At 39.4% G+C, this 18276-nt stretch overlaps 1 protein-coding gene across 1 annotated transcript in view; it reads left to right on the forward strand.

Annotated features, from left to right (window-relative positions):
* kcnq5a (potassium voltage-gated channel, KQT-like subfamily, member 5a) overlaps positions 1-18276 on the forward strand; it is a 198164-nt gene that overhangs the window by 150182 nt on the left and 29706 nt on the right. Inside the window, exons 8-10 of the mRNA XM_072915247.1 lie at positions 2504-2596; positions 2907-3001; positions 11502-11528. Of these exons, the coding sequence (XP_072771348.1) occupies positions 2504-2596; positions 2907-3001; positions 11502-11528 (215 nt within the window). The remainder of the gene's footprint in view (positions 1-2503; positions 2597-2906; positions 3002-11501; positions 11529-18276) is intronic.

Here is an 18276-nt window from a genome sequence, read left to right on the forward strand (position 1 = left end):
TTTTACAAAGACACTTAAAATCGTTCAATAGTTTAAAAAGGACACGGTTTTTTTAACGTTAACACTGAAACCAGTCATGAAATTGGGAGCGAGCCACACCTTAAATTCTAATGTGTAATGTTTCATTACACAGTGACATCTACTGGCCTGGCATGCATATTACAATGTTCACAGTTGTTTTTCCAACAAGATATCAATCAATAAATCAATGTTTATTTATAAGATAGGAAACTGTCCTTATTTCACTTCACTTAAAAATACTAAATATTGACAAAATTCAACTGGTAAGTGGTTAACATCAAAGCCCCTTTTGCGTTCCATTTCAGGATTTTCTAGGATTTTTCACAAAGTATCTCAATAAGGCATCTATGTCAACCATTTTATTAAAGGGGAACTGCACTTTTTTTTGGAATCGTGCCTATTATTCACAATCTTTATACAAGACAAAAACACATATGTTTTTCCTTTTTTATGCATCCTAAATCAGCTGAGATAGGCTCCAGCACCCCCGCGACCCTGATTGGGACAAGCGGTAGAAAATGGATGGATGGATGGATGCATTCTAAATCGTAAATAAACGTTAGCAAAAGTCAGCTGACAATGGAGCTAATGGGAGTCCATCTACTATCCAGGTGAAAGAAATGATTTATAATCTACAATTAACTTTTTCCAACTCAGAGGCGATGCAGCAGTTTAGTATGTCAAAAGCTGCATTAGCTAGTCCGCCCTCTGTGATCACAGCGCCGCTAAAAGTAGTTCCTCGGTGTTATAATAATATCGCTAAAAGTTGGTTAACATTCAGTTACACCCACTCAGTGGCCTAGTGGTTAGAGTGTCCGCCCTGAGATCGGTAGGTTGTGAGTTCAAACCCCGGCCGAGTCATACCAAAGACTATAAAAATGGGACCCATTATCTCCCTGCTTGGCACTCAGCAGCAAGGGTTGGAATTGGGGGTTAAATCACCAAAAAGGATTCCCGGGCGCGGCCACCGCTGCTGCTCACTGCTCCCCTCACCTCCCAGGGGGTGATCAAGGGTGATGGGTCAAATGCAGAGAATAATTTCGCCACACCTCGTGTGTGTGTGTGACAATCATTGCTACTTTAACTTTAGTTCACAAGATGAGTATTGTTGGTCGTTGCCGCTGAAATAAAACTTATACATGTAGTGTTGGCCTAAAAAAACATCGGTTTGAAAATGTTTTTTTTTTAACAAAAATCACAGAATGTTAATCTAAAAAGAGAAACTCCAACAACTACAACCGAATCCTAGTTTTACAATAGGATAAAAATGTACACAGCAATTCAGAAAACATACAATTACAATACATATTAAATAGAATACTATGAAATAGGACTACCAAAAATGTATAAAAGCAACAGTATCAATAATGATAATAATAATTGTATCTATCATAGTTGTTTACTGTTTTTATTCCCAAAATGTTTTATTTAAAAACAAATGTTTATTATATTTTGTGTGTATATATATATATATATATATATATATATATATATATATATATATATATATATATATATATATATATATATATATATATATATACACACACACACACACACACACATATATACTGTATATATATTTTATTTTTATTTTCGAAAGTCATCAATCAATTTAGAATCAGAATAAATAAAAAATTGTGATTTTAATATATATGTTTATATATATATCCTATACATATATATGTGCACATATTATATAAATATAAAAGACATATAATTGGATATTAAGAGTATGTGGAAGTTCGACTCCTACCTTGTTTATTTCTGTGACAACCTCCTCAAAGTTTTGTAATCAATCAGAAATATCCATCCATTTTCTACCGTTTGTCCCTTTTGAGGTCGTGGGGGGTGCTGAAGCTTAGCTGGGATAGGCGGAAGGCGGGGTACACCCTGGACAAGTCGCAAGCAGCTAAAATGCGGCAGACATGGATAAGTGTGAAGAGAGTGTTTTGATTTTTTTCTATCATGCATTGTAATAATGGATTTAAATGGGTGTAATTTGGAAGTTTTTATAGTGTTTGGACGTTTTTTATAACACTGTTATGTGTGACCAGGTGTGTTGGCTTTTTGTGCTGGTTACATTTTTTTTGCGCAATGAGTAAGGAAGTTTGTTTGGATTGGGTCATATAAGTTAACACTGTGCTGTATGCATTTCAAACCACTATCTATAGACATTGACTTGATCTACTACATTTGTAGCAATAAGTTGGTCAGATATCCCCCCAAAAATGACTCCTTACTAAACATGTGATGTCTTTGCGGGCCAAACTGAAAACGCCGGACACCCCTGGTTTAAGGATTCAATATGAAAAGTGAGGCCAAGACCTCCAACATGGCTGCCGGCTGGTGACATAGTCAGGACGCCATGATTCATGTCACATGATCACATATTTCACATTCCCTTTTGCCTCACCACCTCTTTGCCATTGCCCCTCTGTGTCGTCTTTGTGTGTGTTTGTGTCATGTGGTCCTCCACCAGGCGGCTTGGCGTCTGTACTCCACTGACGGCGCTCGTCCCTACCTCCGAGCCACCTGGCATCACTACCAAAGCGCCCTCCCCCCCTTCAGGCATGTATCCCCACCACCCCAACCCACTCTTCACCCACCACCGCCTCCTCCTTCCGACAACCCGCCCCCCCTCCACACACACAAACACACACACACACACACACACACACACACACACACACACGGTGCATCAACAGTACTGCCATCCCAAAAGAACCTAATCAGCTTTTTCTCTTTGTTCCTCCTCTCACTACTTCAACTCCATCACCTTGTGACCCCTTCCCCCTTGCCCCCCCTTCCCTCCTTCCCCCCTTTGGCCCTGTTTTCCGTTTTCAATCATGACCTCATCCCTCCTCTCTCGACTCTGCACGTAGTGTGTCTGGCGTAGTTACGCTGCCGATGAGAACTCGGTTTCCATTGCTACCTGGAAGCCTCATTTGAAGGCGTTGCATACCTGCAGCCCCGCCAAGTAGGTGACCTCACTTACTGACTTACAAACATGGCCGCTGCTGCTCAAAGCCCATCCTTTCGCCTCACGTCTGCCCCTCAGCTGCCGCCGCTCGGCGCAGACCCGTCTTCCTACACCTCCATCTTTTCACCTCGTGACGACTATGTCGGTGCACGTGACTCTTCACCCTTCCGTCTCTGGCTTGTTGGGCCACGCATGCGCCACTCTTCCCGCCATTTCGCCAGGGACGCCCTTCTCGCTTGGAGCTAAAATGTTGTCGTTTCTGTACGGATCGTACTATTATTTTGGTTACCTTAAATAGCTAACGTGTGCGCGACAACACTACGCGCTACGGCTGTGACTCCTTGGGCACGTAACCATTCAATATGATTCCGATTCCTGGGGCGACAATTCCATTCACTGAGTAGGTTAAGCTACGCTAGGAGCAACATTACAAACGTAATAAAGTATAATATGACTTACTCGTCCATTGTCAAACTGATCCTACTTAAAGTAGTTTTTTTTTTTTTTTCTTGTTTTTTTTTTCTATAATAATAGAATAAAAGGCTAAGCTGGCTACACAACAACTCGAGCCAACATAAATAATGTATCATTCACACACTTCAAAGCTACTGTTATTGCTTACCGTTTCATTGTCTCCTCCATTGCCGTAAATAGATTTTAAATCGATTAATAGTTTTTAAAAAATCAATTAAAATGCATTTACAATTTTTTTCAATGATAACAATCAATTTTAAAAATACATTTTTAGGCCATCTCTAATCGACCAGAATGAGCTTTTTTGAAAAAGTTTCATGATAATTATTATACTAAATAATCTGTTGTAATAATCGAGAATTGTGTTGAATCGATAATGGATGCATTATCGATTCAACACAATTCTCGATTATTACAACAATCGAGAATTGTGTTGAATCGATAATGGATGCATTATCGATTCAACACAATTCTCGATTATTACAACAATCGAGAATTGTGTTGAATCGATAATGGATCCATTATCGATTCAACACAATTCTCGATTATTACAACAATCGAGAATTGTGTTGAATTGATAATGGATCCATTATCGAAAATTGTGTTGAATCGATAATGGATCCATTATCGATTCAACACAATTCTCGATTGTTGTAATAATCGAGAATTGTGTTGAATCGATAATGGATCCAATTCTCGATTGTTGTAATAATCGAGAATTGTGTTGAATCGAAAATGGATGCATTATCGATAATGGATGCATTATCGATTCAACACAATTCTCGATTATTACAACAATCGAGAATTGGATCCATTATCGATTCAACACAATTCTCGATTATTACAACAGATTGTTTAGTATAATAATTATAATGAAACTTTTTCAAAAAAGCTCATTCTGGTCGATTAGACATGGCCTAAACGTATTTTTAAAATTGATTGTTATCATTAAAAACATTTTTAAATGCATTTTAATGGATTTAAAAAAAAAATTTTAATCGATTTTAAATCTATTTACGGCAATGGAGGAGACAATGAAACGGTAAGCAATAACAGTAGCTTTGAAGTGTGTGAATGATACATTATTTATGTTGGCTCGAGTTGTTGTGTAGCCAGCTTAGCCTTCTATTCTATTATAAAAGAAAAATACCGAATGAAAAACTAAAAAAAACTACTTTAAGTAAGATCAGTGCCTACAGTGTTTGACAATGGACGAGTAAGTCATATAATACGTTATTACGTTTGCGATGTTGCTCTTAGCGTAGCTTATAGCCTTCAGCCTCTATTTTTTACGACGGAGTTATTTACATGATATATATTGGAGATTGCAGATGGCCTGAAAACGTCTTTTTAAAATTGATTATCATTAAAAAAAAATGTAAATGCATTTTAATGGATTTTTTAAAAAACTATTAATTGATTTAAAATATATTTACGGCAATGGAGGAGACAATGAAACGGTAAGCAATAACAGTAGCTTTGAAGTGTGTGAATGATACATTATTTATGTTGGCTCGAGTTGTTGTGTAGCCAGCTTAGCCTTCTATTCTATTATTAAAGAAAAATACCGAATGAAAAACTAAAAAAAACTACTTTAAGTAGGATCAGTGCCTACAGTGTTTCACAATGGACGAGTAAGTCATATAATAGGTTATTACGTTTGCGATGTTGCTCTTAGCGTAGCTTATAGCCTTCAGCCTCTATTGTTTACGGCGGAGTTATTTACATGATATATATTGGAGATTGGAGATGGCCTGAAAACGTCTTTTTAAAATTGATTATCATTAAAAAAAAAAAAGGAAATGCATTTTAATTGATTTAAAAAAAAACTATTAATCGATTTAAAATCTATTTACGGCAATGGAGGAGACAATGAAAGGGTAAGCAATAACAGTAGCTTTGAAGTGTGTGAATGATACATTATTTATGTTGGCTCGAGTTGTTGTGTAGCCAGCTTAGCCTTCTATTCTATTATTATAGAAAAATACCGAATGAAAAACTAAAAAAAACTACTTTAAGTAAGATCAGTGCCTACAGTGTTTGACAATGGACGAGTAAGTTATATAATACGTTATTACGTTTGTGATGTTGCTCTTAGCGTAGCTTATAGCCTTCAGCCTCTATTCTTTACGGCGGAGTTATTTACATGATATATATTGGAGATTGGAGATGGCCTGAAAACGTCTTTTTAAAATTGATTGTTATCATTAAAAAAAAAAGTAAATGCATTTTAATGGATTTTTTTAAAAACTATTAATCGATTTAAAATCTATTAACGGCAATGGAGGGGACAATGAAAGGGTAAGCAATAACAGTAGCTTTGAAGTGTGTGAATGATACATTATTTATGTTGGCTCGAGTTGTTGTGTAGCCAGCTTAGCCTTCTATTCTATTATTATAGAAAAATACAGAATGAAAAACTAAAAAAAACTACTTTAAGTAGGATGAGTGCCTACAGTGTTTGACAATGGACGAGTAAGTCATTTAATACGTTATTACGTTGTTGCTCTTAGCATAGCTTATAGCCTTCATTCAGCCTCTATTGTTTACAGCGGAGTTATTTACATGATATATAATAGAAAATTGTCAATATATATGTTTTCAAAACAGATGGCTTGTGGCGGTCACCTAGGTAGATCATGTGCAATGAAAGCAAGAAAGCTAAAAAACTACAAAACATTTCTGCCGGGCGGTGGCGAAAGCTCACTCAGCGTGAGCGGGCGTGGTGTGGAGAGGTTGATTTGCATCTAACAACACCGTCTCTCAAAATAAACTCTTTTGAAAGGGAGAAAAAAATGGCTTGAAAATAGGTCCACAAAATATATGCACATTTTTCACCTAATAAACCATCATTACGTTTTCTGTAGATCACAAGGAAATGTTTTAAATGTAGAAGAAAAAAAACATGATATGACCCCTTTAAATAGAAATGCATTATAAATAGGACTTAATAATGATTATTTCTACAACCATGAAAAGGATAATGACGTTGACATATTTACATTATTATTGTTATATATTTGTCTTTATAACTGGCCCTTAACAGCATCCATACATGAATATTGTTATTTGTTTGTATATTAATATATTTATGATTGTGGTGCCCTCCATCATACTGACAACTGTCTCTACTTTTCTGTCCCGATACAACTGTTTTTATTGTGATACCATACTGAACCTTGAGCATTTATGTTATTTTGTAGTGTAGAATGTTATGAAAGGTTTGATCAAGTGAAATTAATCAAAGAAAAGTGATAGGCATGAAAACCACTAACCTATTTTTTTTTAACCGGCTGGAATTGACTTAGGCTCTCTTCAAGTTGAAATGGAGTGGTATTTTATTTTATTTTAAACGAATGACACAATACATTAAATGGTGAGGACATGGTTTTTTTTACTGAATACTTTCTAATACGTTTCTGCCTTGGAGACTTTGTATGTGTCAGTAATATGTAACTATAATTATTTGATAATTGTTTATATTGACAAATGTGTTGTTCTAGACTGCAATATTGCTCAATGAGAGACATTTATACGTATGTCCAGCTTTTGTGCTATTGAGTGCTTAGCTGTTGTGTAGCTGCTGGGCTCCTTGTAGCCCATAGTCTAGCACGTTAACCTTTTGTAAATTACTACAATTGAAGAAGAGACCAACCTTATGTTTTTATTGGAGGATATCGAGATGTTAACTGTCTTTGCACAAGTAAACACCTTTACATCGGAGATTTTAGATGGGAGCCGATAAAATCTGATACTTTTTTACTAATATCAATATCGAATCGGGACACCCTTAGTATACAGTATATCTAAAAAAGGTAACCAAAATATTGGCAACGTCCATCAGAATGTCACCGAACATGTATACACATACTTGCCAACCCTCACGGATTTTCCGGGAGACTCCCGAAATTCAGCGCCTCTCCCGAAAACCTCCCGGGACAAATTTTCTCCCGAAAATCTCCCAAAATTCAGGCGGTCCTGAGTGACGTGTCGACAGCCTGTTTTCACGTCCGCTTTCCCACAAGAAAACAGCGTGCCTGCCCAATCACGTTATAACTGTAGAATGATGGAGGGCGAGTTCTTGGTTTCTTATGTGGGTTTATTGTTAGGCAGTTTCATTAACGTCCTCCCAGCGCGGTAACAACACACAACAACAGCAGTCACGTTTTCGTCTACCGTAAAGCAGTTCGTCTGCCGTAAACAGCAATGTTGTGACACTCTTAAACAGGACAATACTGCCACCTCCTGTACATGCATATGTGACAATAACATCTACGGCTTTTAAAGAGTGCACAACTGCGCACACAACAAGGAGATGAATCAGAATGCATCATCAGAGAAGGTGTTTAGCATGGTTAGAAAAATAGTGACAGAGAATAGAACAAGGATGGACAATTCAACCCTAACTCAACAATGAGTAGATGAGTGTTATGTGTGTGTATATGTGTAAATAAATGAACACTGAAATTCAAGTATTTCTCTTATTTATATATATATATATATATATAATAAAATAAATATATATATATAGCTAGAATTCACTGAAAGTCAAGTATTTCCTATATACCGGTATATGAATACTTGACTTGGTGAATTCTAGCCCCCGACCAGGCCCGCAACCCCCCCCCACCTCCCGAAATTGGAGGTCTCAAGGTTGGCAAGTATGTGTATACATCACTGCAAACTCTCCTTATCTCATAAACACATTATAATGGGACTGTATGTGAGCGCAGCTGGAGAGATCAGTGTAGCGACTTTGTCGAGTATTCTGATCCCGGTAGATCACAGGTGTCAAACTCAAGGCCCGGGGGCCAGATTTGGCCCGCGACATTATTTTATTTGGCCCTCGAAAGCCTGGAAATTATATGCGTCATTAAAGTACTTCATATTTTCTTACTAAATGTATTAGTTTTTTCTACTTTAAGAAAAAATACATGTACTCAATGCAATCACATATTTCTTAAACATAGATATTATAATGTAACAAATATATGATCATACATTCAAACAATGTTTTTGTTCAACTAGAAATAAATACTTTTTATCTGCTTGACTTATGATTTCAAAGCAAGTTTTTCATCAAATTGTCAAATTTAATAAATGGATTTTACAGCGACTTAATGAAATTCACTGTGGTTTTACAGCATTTTACTGTACATGGAAAAAACAGTACCACTGTTTTTTGACCATAAAAATGCTGGCAACTGAGCTGCCAGTTTTTTACTGTACAAAACGGTGGTGCTGTTCTGCTATTTTACAATAGTACACGGTAAAATCTAAGTTGTCGTTTTTACGGTAAAATCCGGCAGCTAAATTGACAGAATTTTACTGTAAAAATGCAGTTTTATATTTACAGTAAAAAAACACTGTAACATTCTATTGACTGAGCTGCCAGTTTTATACCGTGCAAAACAGTGGTACTGTTTTTCCCATGCTGAAAAAAACACTGTAAATCTTTACGGTAACATTTTTGCGACTGACCTGTCAGTTTTTTTACTGTAAAATCTACCCCTTTTTTTTTTACATTGTTGTACATAAAAAAACAAATCATCAAATGCATAGGCAATTGTGTAATCATATAATTCACTGTTAAAAGTGGCCCTCTGAGGGAAAACATAACTGTGATATGGCCCTCAATTAAAACAAGTTTGACACCCCTGCGCTAGATTGTCTTTAGCCACCAAACAACCAACGAAAAATCTAGCGACTTTTTCTGGTCCTATTGAACCAAAACAATAACGCAGGTATCGCTCTTCTCAACGAGCAGCGGGTGCTGTGCTGAAATCAAGCGTCTCCATCTCGCAAATAAGCGACAAGGAGTCTCATTCGTAGTTCAAAACGCAATCGCCTTCTGCTCGCTTTTTGTCTTCCCCCGGCGTCCGTTGCAATTACATGCACATGCGTGACTATCCAAATCGGACGGCGTGGGCGTCGACTTGCCCCAAATACAAACCTCGTTTCTATATGAGTTGGGAAATTGTGTTAGATGTAAATATAAACGGAATACAATGATTTGCAAATCCTTTTCAACCCATATTCAGTTGAATATGCTACAAAGACAACATATTTGATGTTCAAACTGATAAACTTTTTTTTTTTGCAAAAAATCATTAACTTTAGAATTTGATGCCACAACATGTGACAAAGAAGTTGGGAAAGGTGGCAATAAATACTGATAAAGTTGAGGAATGCTCATCAAACACTTATTTGGAACATCCCACAGGTGAACAAGCAAATTGGTAACAGGTGGGTGCCATGATTGGGTATAAAAGTAGATTCCATTAAATGCTCAGTCATTCACAAACAAGGATGGGGCGAGGGTCACCACTTTGTCAACAAATGCGTGAGCAAATTGTTGAACAGTTTAAGAAAAACCTTTCTCAACCAGCTATTGCAAGAAATTTAGGGATTTGACCATCTACGGTCCGTAATATCATCAAAGGGTTCAGAGAATCTGGAGAAATCACTGCACGTAAGCAGCTAAGCCCGTGACCTTCGATCCCTCAGGCTGTACTGCATCAACAAGCGACATCAGTGTGTAAAGGATATCACCACATGGGCTCAGGAGCACTTCAGAAACCCACTGTCAGTGACTGCAGTTGGTTGCTACATCTGTAAGTGCAAGTTAAAACTCTCCAATGCAAGGCGAAAACCGTTTATCAACAACACCCAGAAACGCTGTCGGCTTTGCTGGGCCTGAGCTCATCTAAGATGGACTGATACAAAGTGGAAAAGTGTTCTGTGGCCTGACGAGTCCACATTTCAAATTGTTTTTGGAAACTGTGGACGTTGTGTCCTCCGGACCAAAGAGGAAAAGAACCATCCGGATTGTTATAGGCGCAAAGTTGAAAAGCCAGCATCTGTGATGGTATGGGGGTGTTTCAGTGCCCAAGACATGGGTAACTTACACATCTGTGAAGGCGCCATTATTGCTGAAAGGTACATACAGGTTTTGGAGCAACATATGTTGCCATCCAAGCAACGTTACCATGGACGCCCCTGCTTATTTCAGCAAGACAATGCCAAGCCACGTGTTACATCAACGTGGCTTCATAGTAAAAGAGTGCGGGTACTAGACTGGCCTGCCTGTAGTCCAGACCTGTCTCCCATTGAAAAGGTGTGGTGCATTACGAAGCCTAAAATACCACAACGGAGACCCCCGGTCTGTTGAACAACTTAAGCTGTACATCAAGCAAGAATGGGAAAGAATTCCACCTGAAGAGCTTAAAAAATGTGTCTCCTCAGTTCCCAAACGTTTACAGAGTGTTGTTAAAAGGAAAGGCCATGTAACACAGTGGTGAACATGCCCTTTCCCAACTACTTTGGCACGTGTTGCAGCCATGAAATTCTAAGTTAATTATTATTTGCAAAAAAAAAAAAGTTTATGAGTTTGAACATCAAATATGTTGTCTTTGTAGTGCATTCAATTGAATATGGGTTGAAAAGGATTTGCAAATCATTGTGTTTATATTTACATCTAACACAATTTCTCAACTCATATAGAAACAGGGTTTGTAGATCGCAGTCCTGTGGGGGGAAACACTGAATAACCACAATGTTAAATCTCTAAGTGAGCATTGTTTTCCTTGCACGGGCAGAGTTTCTGTCTGCATATTCCGCACGTGTACCTAATGAAGTGGCCAAAGCAGTAAGTGTAATTCAAGTCAGACCAGAAGCGAGAACACCAGACAAAGATGTGCTGTGTTGACTACAAGTTATTATGTTCCGCTAGCACATATTAGCTTTGGCGCTTCCTTTGTTGTTTTGGACAGGGTTTTTTTTTTTTCACCCCGCAAGCGTTCCACGCGAGGCCTCGTCCACACGCAACATCCTCGCCCTTATACCTCCGCCGGTTCCCACGCCTTTCCACTCTTCTCCTTGTGCACGGTTCACAGCTTGCATGCGTTACTTTCTTGGCCTCCTTAGCGGAATGTTCTCTGGTAGAGGCAATTTTTTAATCCTCTGGAAGACTGACTTCTCTCCCTTTGTCTCCTCCTCCTCCTCATCGCACTAACCTTTGAAGGAAAGAGCAGGGCGAGGCCGCTTACAGGTTTGTATGAGTCGCCGCCCGTTCATTCCTACACGCACGCTTACACACAAATTGTTTTGAACCTTCAAGGGTTTGCGTGTGCGTTGAGCTCGAGCAGGTCGGCCAGGACCGATGGTGCCGTATTGATCGGTCGCTTGCTGGTCACGACATTAGGTCATACTTGCCAACCCTTTCGATTTTCCCGGGAGACTCCCGAATTTCAGTGCCCCTCCCGAAAATCTCCCGGGGCAACAATTCTCCCGATTTCCACCCGGATTATTGGGGGCGTGCCTTAAAGGCACTGCCTTTAGCGTCCTCTCTCACCTGAAAAGAAGACTATTATATATGTCTCCGTTATCCATAGGTTTATCTATAACCCATAAAGTAGGCAGGCAAGGAGCTATTTCTCAGCGTGTGTTTATTCCAGCCGGCACGTTGATACACTGACACACAACATCCGGATTCCCATCATGCATTGCTTCAAAACTACGGCAAGTAGTAATGTCCAAAAAGACATAACAGAGACGAAGCAGAAGAACGAAGAAGAGACATGGCGACGACGAGTAACAAGAAGAAGTACGCTTGCAAGTTCCAAAATGATTGGAAAAAATAATTTCAGTTCATCCAGGACAGCTCGAAGGGGAAGGGGTATGCTGCCTGCACATTTTGTAGATCAGACTTCTCCATTGAACACGGTGGAAAAACTGATACACTCATTCATGAACGGATTATATATATATATATATATATATATATATATATATATATATATATATATATATATATATATATATATATATATATTAGGGGTGTAACGGTACACAAAAATTTGGGTTCGGTACGTACCTCGGTTTAGCGGTCACGGTTCGGTTCATTTTCGGTACAGTAAGAAAACAACAAAATATTAATTTTTGGGTTATTTATGAATGAGAATCAGCACCTCCAAGTCCGAGTCCATGGTTCTCGCCCGGAAAAGGGTGGGGTGCCATCTCCGGGTTGGGGAGGAGATCTTGCCCCAAGTGGAGGAGTTCAAGTACCTCGGAGTCTTGTTCACGAGTGAGGGAAGAGTGGATCGTGAGATCGACAGGCGGATCGGTGCGGCGTCTTCAGTAATGCGGACGCTGTATCGATCCATTGTGGTGAAGAAGGAGCTGAGCCGGAAGGCAAAGCTCTCAATTTACCGGTCGATCTACGTTCCCATCCTCACCTATGGTCATGAGCTTTGGGTTATGACCGAAAGGACAAGATCACGGGTACAAGCGGCCGAAATGAGTTTCCTCCGCCGGGTGGCGGGGCTCTCCCTTAGAGATAGGGTGAGAAGCTCTGTCATCCGGGGGGAGCTCAAAGTAAAGCCGCTGCTCCTCCACATTGAGAGGAGCCAGATGAGGTGGTTCGGGCATCTGGTCAGGATGCCACCCAAGCGCCTCCCACGAGGAAGACCCAGGACACGTTGGGAAGACTATGTCTCCCGGCTGGCCTGGGAACGCCTCGGGATCCCCCGGGAGGAGCTGGACGAAGTGGCTGGGGAGAGGGAAGTCTGGGCTTCCCTGCTTAGGCTGCTGCCCCCGCGACCCGACCTCGGATAAGCGGAAGAAGATGGATGGATGAATGGGTTATTTATTTACCAAATTTGCAAAATTTTCCACCAAAAATATTTTTCTTAATCGGAACCTTGGATAGGTCAATAATTCATAATAACATTGATTTTGATTCAATATTATGTTTTGAGCAATGACAGTTTGAAAGAAAGAAAAAAACAGCTTTGTTTTATTAGTCAACATTGCAACTTTTTCTAAATTACATTTAACCTTTAAGCTTTTTTATTTCACTTTTGTGATGTTTTTGTTTATTTTAAAGGGGAACATGATCACAATTTCAGAAGGGTTGAAACCATTAAAAATCAGTTCCCAGTGGCTTATTATATTTTTCAAAGTTTTTTTCAAAATTTTACCCATGACTCAATATCCCTAAAAAAAAGCTTCAAAGTGCCTGATTTTAATCACCCGTCCATTTTCCTATGACGTCACATAGTGAAGCCAACACAAACAAACATGGCGGAAAGAACAGCAAGCTATAGCGACATTAGCTCGGATTCAGACTCGGATTTCAGCGGCTTAAGCGATCCAACAGATTACGAATGTATTGAAACGGATGGTTGTAGTGTGGAGGCAGGTAGCGAAAACGAAATTGAAGAAGAAACTGAAGCTATTGAGCCATATCGGTTTGAACCGTATGCAAGCGAAACCGACGAAAACGACACGACAGCCAGCGACACGGGAGAAAGCGAGGACGAATTCGGCGATCGCCTTCTAACCAACGATTGGTATGTGTTTGTTTGGCATTAAAGGAAACTAACAACTATGAACTAGGTTTACAGCATATGAAATACATTTGGCAACAACATGCACTTTGAGAGTGCAGACAGCCCAATTTTCATCAATTAATATATTCTGTAGACATACCATCATCCGCGCTCTTTTCCTGAAAGCTGATCTGTCCAGTTTTGGAGTTGATGTCAGCAGGCCAGGGAAGCTAGGGTCGATAGGGGGTTTAGCTCGCTCGTCTGCGGGAACAAACTGCCGCCATTGCTTGCCGTGCTACCGAGGGCCTTTGTCCCTGAATTGCTCACACACTACGGCAGATTCAATGGGGGTCTGGCGGCAGATTTCTTTGACTTTATCGTTGGAAATGCATCTGCTTTGAGTGTCGCAGGATATCCACACATTCTTGCCATCTCTGTCGTAGCATAGCTTTCGTCGGTAAAGTGTGCGGAACAAACGTCCAATTTCTTGCCACTTTCGCATCTTTGGGCCACTGGTGCAACTTGAATCTGTCCCTGTTCGTGTTGTTACACCCTCCGACAACACACCGACGAGGCATGATGTCTCCAAGGTACGGAAAACAGTCGAAAAAACGGAAAATAACAGAGCTGATTTGACTCGGTGTTTGAGAAAATGGCGGATTGCTTCCCGATGTGACGCCACGTTGTGACGTCATCGCTCCGAGAGCGAATATTAGAAAGGCGTTTAATTCGCCAAAATTCACCCATTTAGAGTTCGGAAATCGGTTAAAAAAATATATGGTCTTTTTTCTGCAACGTCAAGGTATATATTGACGCTTACATAGGTCTGGTGATAATGTTCCCTTTTAATAGTATTTTTAGAATGTGCCGTGGGCCTTTAAAACATTAGCTGTGGGCCGCAAATGGCCTCCTTGGCACACTTTTGACACAGCTGCTATAGATAATAAAAAATTAAATCTGATAAATCTATGGATAAAAAGCAGAGCCTGGCGACGCATGCGCGTTTATCATAACTCTCTCGCTCTCTCTGTCTCTGCCCCTCCCTCACCAATGCTGCTGCTCGCACAATTTGTTTTGTTTTTAACCCCTTCTTAACCCTGAACGTACATTGAAAATACACGCAACCCGAACTCAAAATGCCGGACATTTGAGGTATTTAAGAAACTCCGCCCTGACAGCTCCGCAAAAGAAGACATGAAAAGAGGACGTATGGTCAGTCTATCGTAGCCTGTTAGCTGCTAGCATGCCGTGTGTTGTGCCTCGGTGTGCATTGTTTACACAACGTGCGTTACGCTACTTAATATGTCCGTGTGGAAACTCGTTCGGTACACCTCCGAACCGAACCGGAACCCCCGTATCGAAACGGTTCAATACAAATACACGTACCGTTACACCCCTAATATATATGTATATGTATATATATATATATATCTATATATATATAGATATATATATATATATACACATATATAAGAAATACTCCCAAATTCGGAGGTCTCAAGGTTGGCAAGTATGCATTAGGTACACCCGCCAGCGCCTGTAGATCACAAAAAAAATTTATAATCCGCTAAAAGTGAGTAAACACTCACAAGTTTAGGACATTATCGAAAGTCAACTTGGATTTACTTTAGAGCAGAGGTCTTCAAGGACCCCCAAGCTGAGGGAGAGGCTAAGTTTGGACCCCTTACTTACAGAATATATCCTGGATAAAATTGTTATATTTTAAAATTGAGCTGGTCCCTAAGGTACGTTGTTATTTATAACGCCGCTAATAGCTGGCCGGGCGATTTAGCTTTAAATTGTATCATGATATAAGTGTTTTATATGGGTCGATATTGGTAATTATTCATATTTTTCAGCAAAATAAGGACCAGGAGAAAATTATATTAAATATAAAAAATGTTTTATTTCAAATGTAACCTTCCTCAGATTATGATCCCATCAGCTATCGAGGCAGAAAAGAAAGGAAATGTCAACACAAGCCTGGAAAACGATCAAACAATGTCAACAAAATTGTAAACTTAACTCAACTGAACAATAACATCTTAAAAAGAAGGTGCAAAAAGAGGGAATGTGTATTAAATGCTTAATAAAGTGTAATAAAATAGTGCTAAGTGTGAAAATGTAAACATAGAGAAACCTGAGGAGAACTATTTTCTGCAGGTTTAGTGCCGGGAAGTTACAGCTGTGCTCTAAAGGGTGAGCATGGTTAAGGTGGTGTGGTATTAGCAGTCTTGGTGGGGACAAGCGCCTTGCATCATTTACAGACCACATTGGTCTGACTACAGTCCCTTTGAAAAAAATCCCAAAAAACTTCCATACTGTCCAGGTGACTATTCCTCTTTTATCCACAATTTCTTCAATTTTGTTTTCTCTTCTCACTCCATGCAAAGAATCAACCGCCAGACAACAAGATTGCGCAACCAAACTCTATAGTTGACACTGTTACCTGATTGGCTGTCAGCGTGTCACCCCCACTGATCAGTGATCACTTCCTGTGTTGCTCTGTTACCAGAGAGCTATATATATATATACAGGTAAAAGCCAGTAAATTTGAATATTTTGAAAAACTTGATTTATTTCAGTAATTGCATTCAAAAGGTGTAACTTGTAAATTATATTTATTCATTGCACACAGACTGATGCATTCAAATGTTTATTTCATTTAATTTTGATGATTTGAAGTGGCAACAAATGAAAATCCAAAATTCCGTGTGTCACTAAATTAGAATATTACTTAAGGCTAATACAAAAAAGGGATTTTTAGAAATGTTGGCCAACTGAAAAGTATGAAAATGAAAAATATGAGCATGTACAATACTCAATACTTGGTTGGAGCTCCTTTTGCCTCAATTACTGCGTTAATGCGGCGTAGCATGGAGTCGATGAGTTTCTGGCACTGCTCAGGTGTTATGAGAGCCCAGGTTGCTCTGATAGTGGCCTTCAACTCTTCTGCGTTTTTGGGTCTGGCATTCTGCATCTTCCTTTTCACAATACCCCACAGATTTTCTATGGGGCTAAGGTCAGGGGAGTTGGCGGGCCAATTTAGAACAGAAATACCATGGTCCGTAAACCAGGCACGGGTAGATTTTGCGCTGTGTGCAGGCGCCAAGTCCTGTTGGAACTTGAAATCTCCATCTCCGTAGAGCAGGTCAGCAGCAGGAAGCATGAAGTGCTCTAAAACTTGCTGGTAGACGGCTGCGTTGACCCTGGATCTCAGGAAACAGAGTGGACCGACACCAGCAGATGACATGGCACCCCAAACCATCACTGATGGTGGAAACTTTACACTAGACTTCAGGCAACGTGGATCCTGTGCCTCTCCTGTCTTCCTCCAGACTCTGGGACCTCGATTTCCAAAGGAAATGCAACATTTGCATGGTTGGGTGATGGTTTGGGGTGCCATGTCATCTGCTGGTGTCGGTCCACTCTGTTTCCTGAGATCCAGGGTCAACGCAGCCGTCTACCAGCAAGTTTTAGAGCACTTCATGCTTCCTGCTGCTGACCTGCTCTATGGAGATGGAGATTTCAAGTTCCAACAGGACTTGGCGCCTGCACACAGCGCAAAATCTACCCGTGCCTGGTTTACGGACCATGGTATTTCTGTTCTAAATTGGCCCGCCAACTGCCCTGACCTTAGCCCCATAGAAAATCTGTGGGGTATTGTGAAAAGGAAGATGCAGAATGCCAGACCCAAAAACGCAGAAGAGTTGAAGGCCACTATCAGAGCAACCTGGGCTCTCATAACACCTGAGCAGTGCCAGAAACTCATCGACTCCATGCCACGCCGCATTAACGCAGTAATTGAGGCAAAAGGAGCTCCAACCAAGTATTGAGTATTGTACATGCTCATATTTTTCATTTTCATACTTTTCAGTTGGCCAACATTTCTAAAAATCCCTTTTTTGTATTTGCCTTAAGTAATATTCTAATTTTGTGACACACGGAATTTTGGATTTTCATTTGTTGCCACTTCAAATCATCAAAATTAAATGAAATAAACATTTGAATGCATCAGTCTGTGTGCAATGAATAAATATAATCTACAAGTTACACCTTTTGAATGCAATTACTGAAATAAATCAAGTTTTTCAAAATATTCTAATTTACTGGCTTTTACCTGTATATATGTATACATATATATATATATACGTATATATATATATATATATATATATATATATGAATATACAGTATATGAATATATTGAACATTTTATCAAACACATTTTTATTGATATTGATTACGAGTCTATTGCGATATATATTGATATTGTTTTATTGCCTGTCCCCATCTTACTCTGCTAATCGCTGGGTGGCAACTAAAGCGCTAATTGCTAGATATCTTAAATACTAACATAAATATAGAAATATAATTATATATTCATGCATGTACTGCTATCTCTAAACATACTGGTGGGGAATAAAAAAATATATATAAATATATACACTAGGGCAGTGGTTCTCA

Source organism: Nerophis lumbriciformis, linkage group LG02, assembly GCF_033978685.3.
Source record: "Nerophis lumbriciformis linkage group LG02, RoL_Nlum_v2.1, whole genome shotgun sequence".
Lineage (NCBI taxonomy): Eukaryota > Metazoa > Chordata > Actinopteri > Syngnathiformes > Syngnathidae > Nerophis > Nerophis lumbriciformis.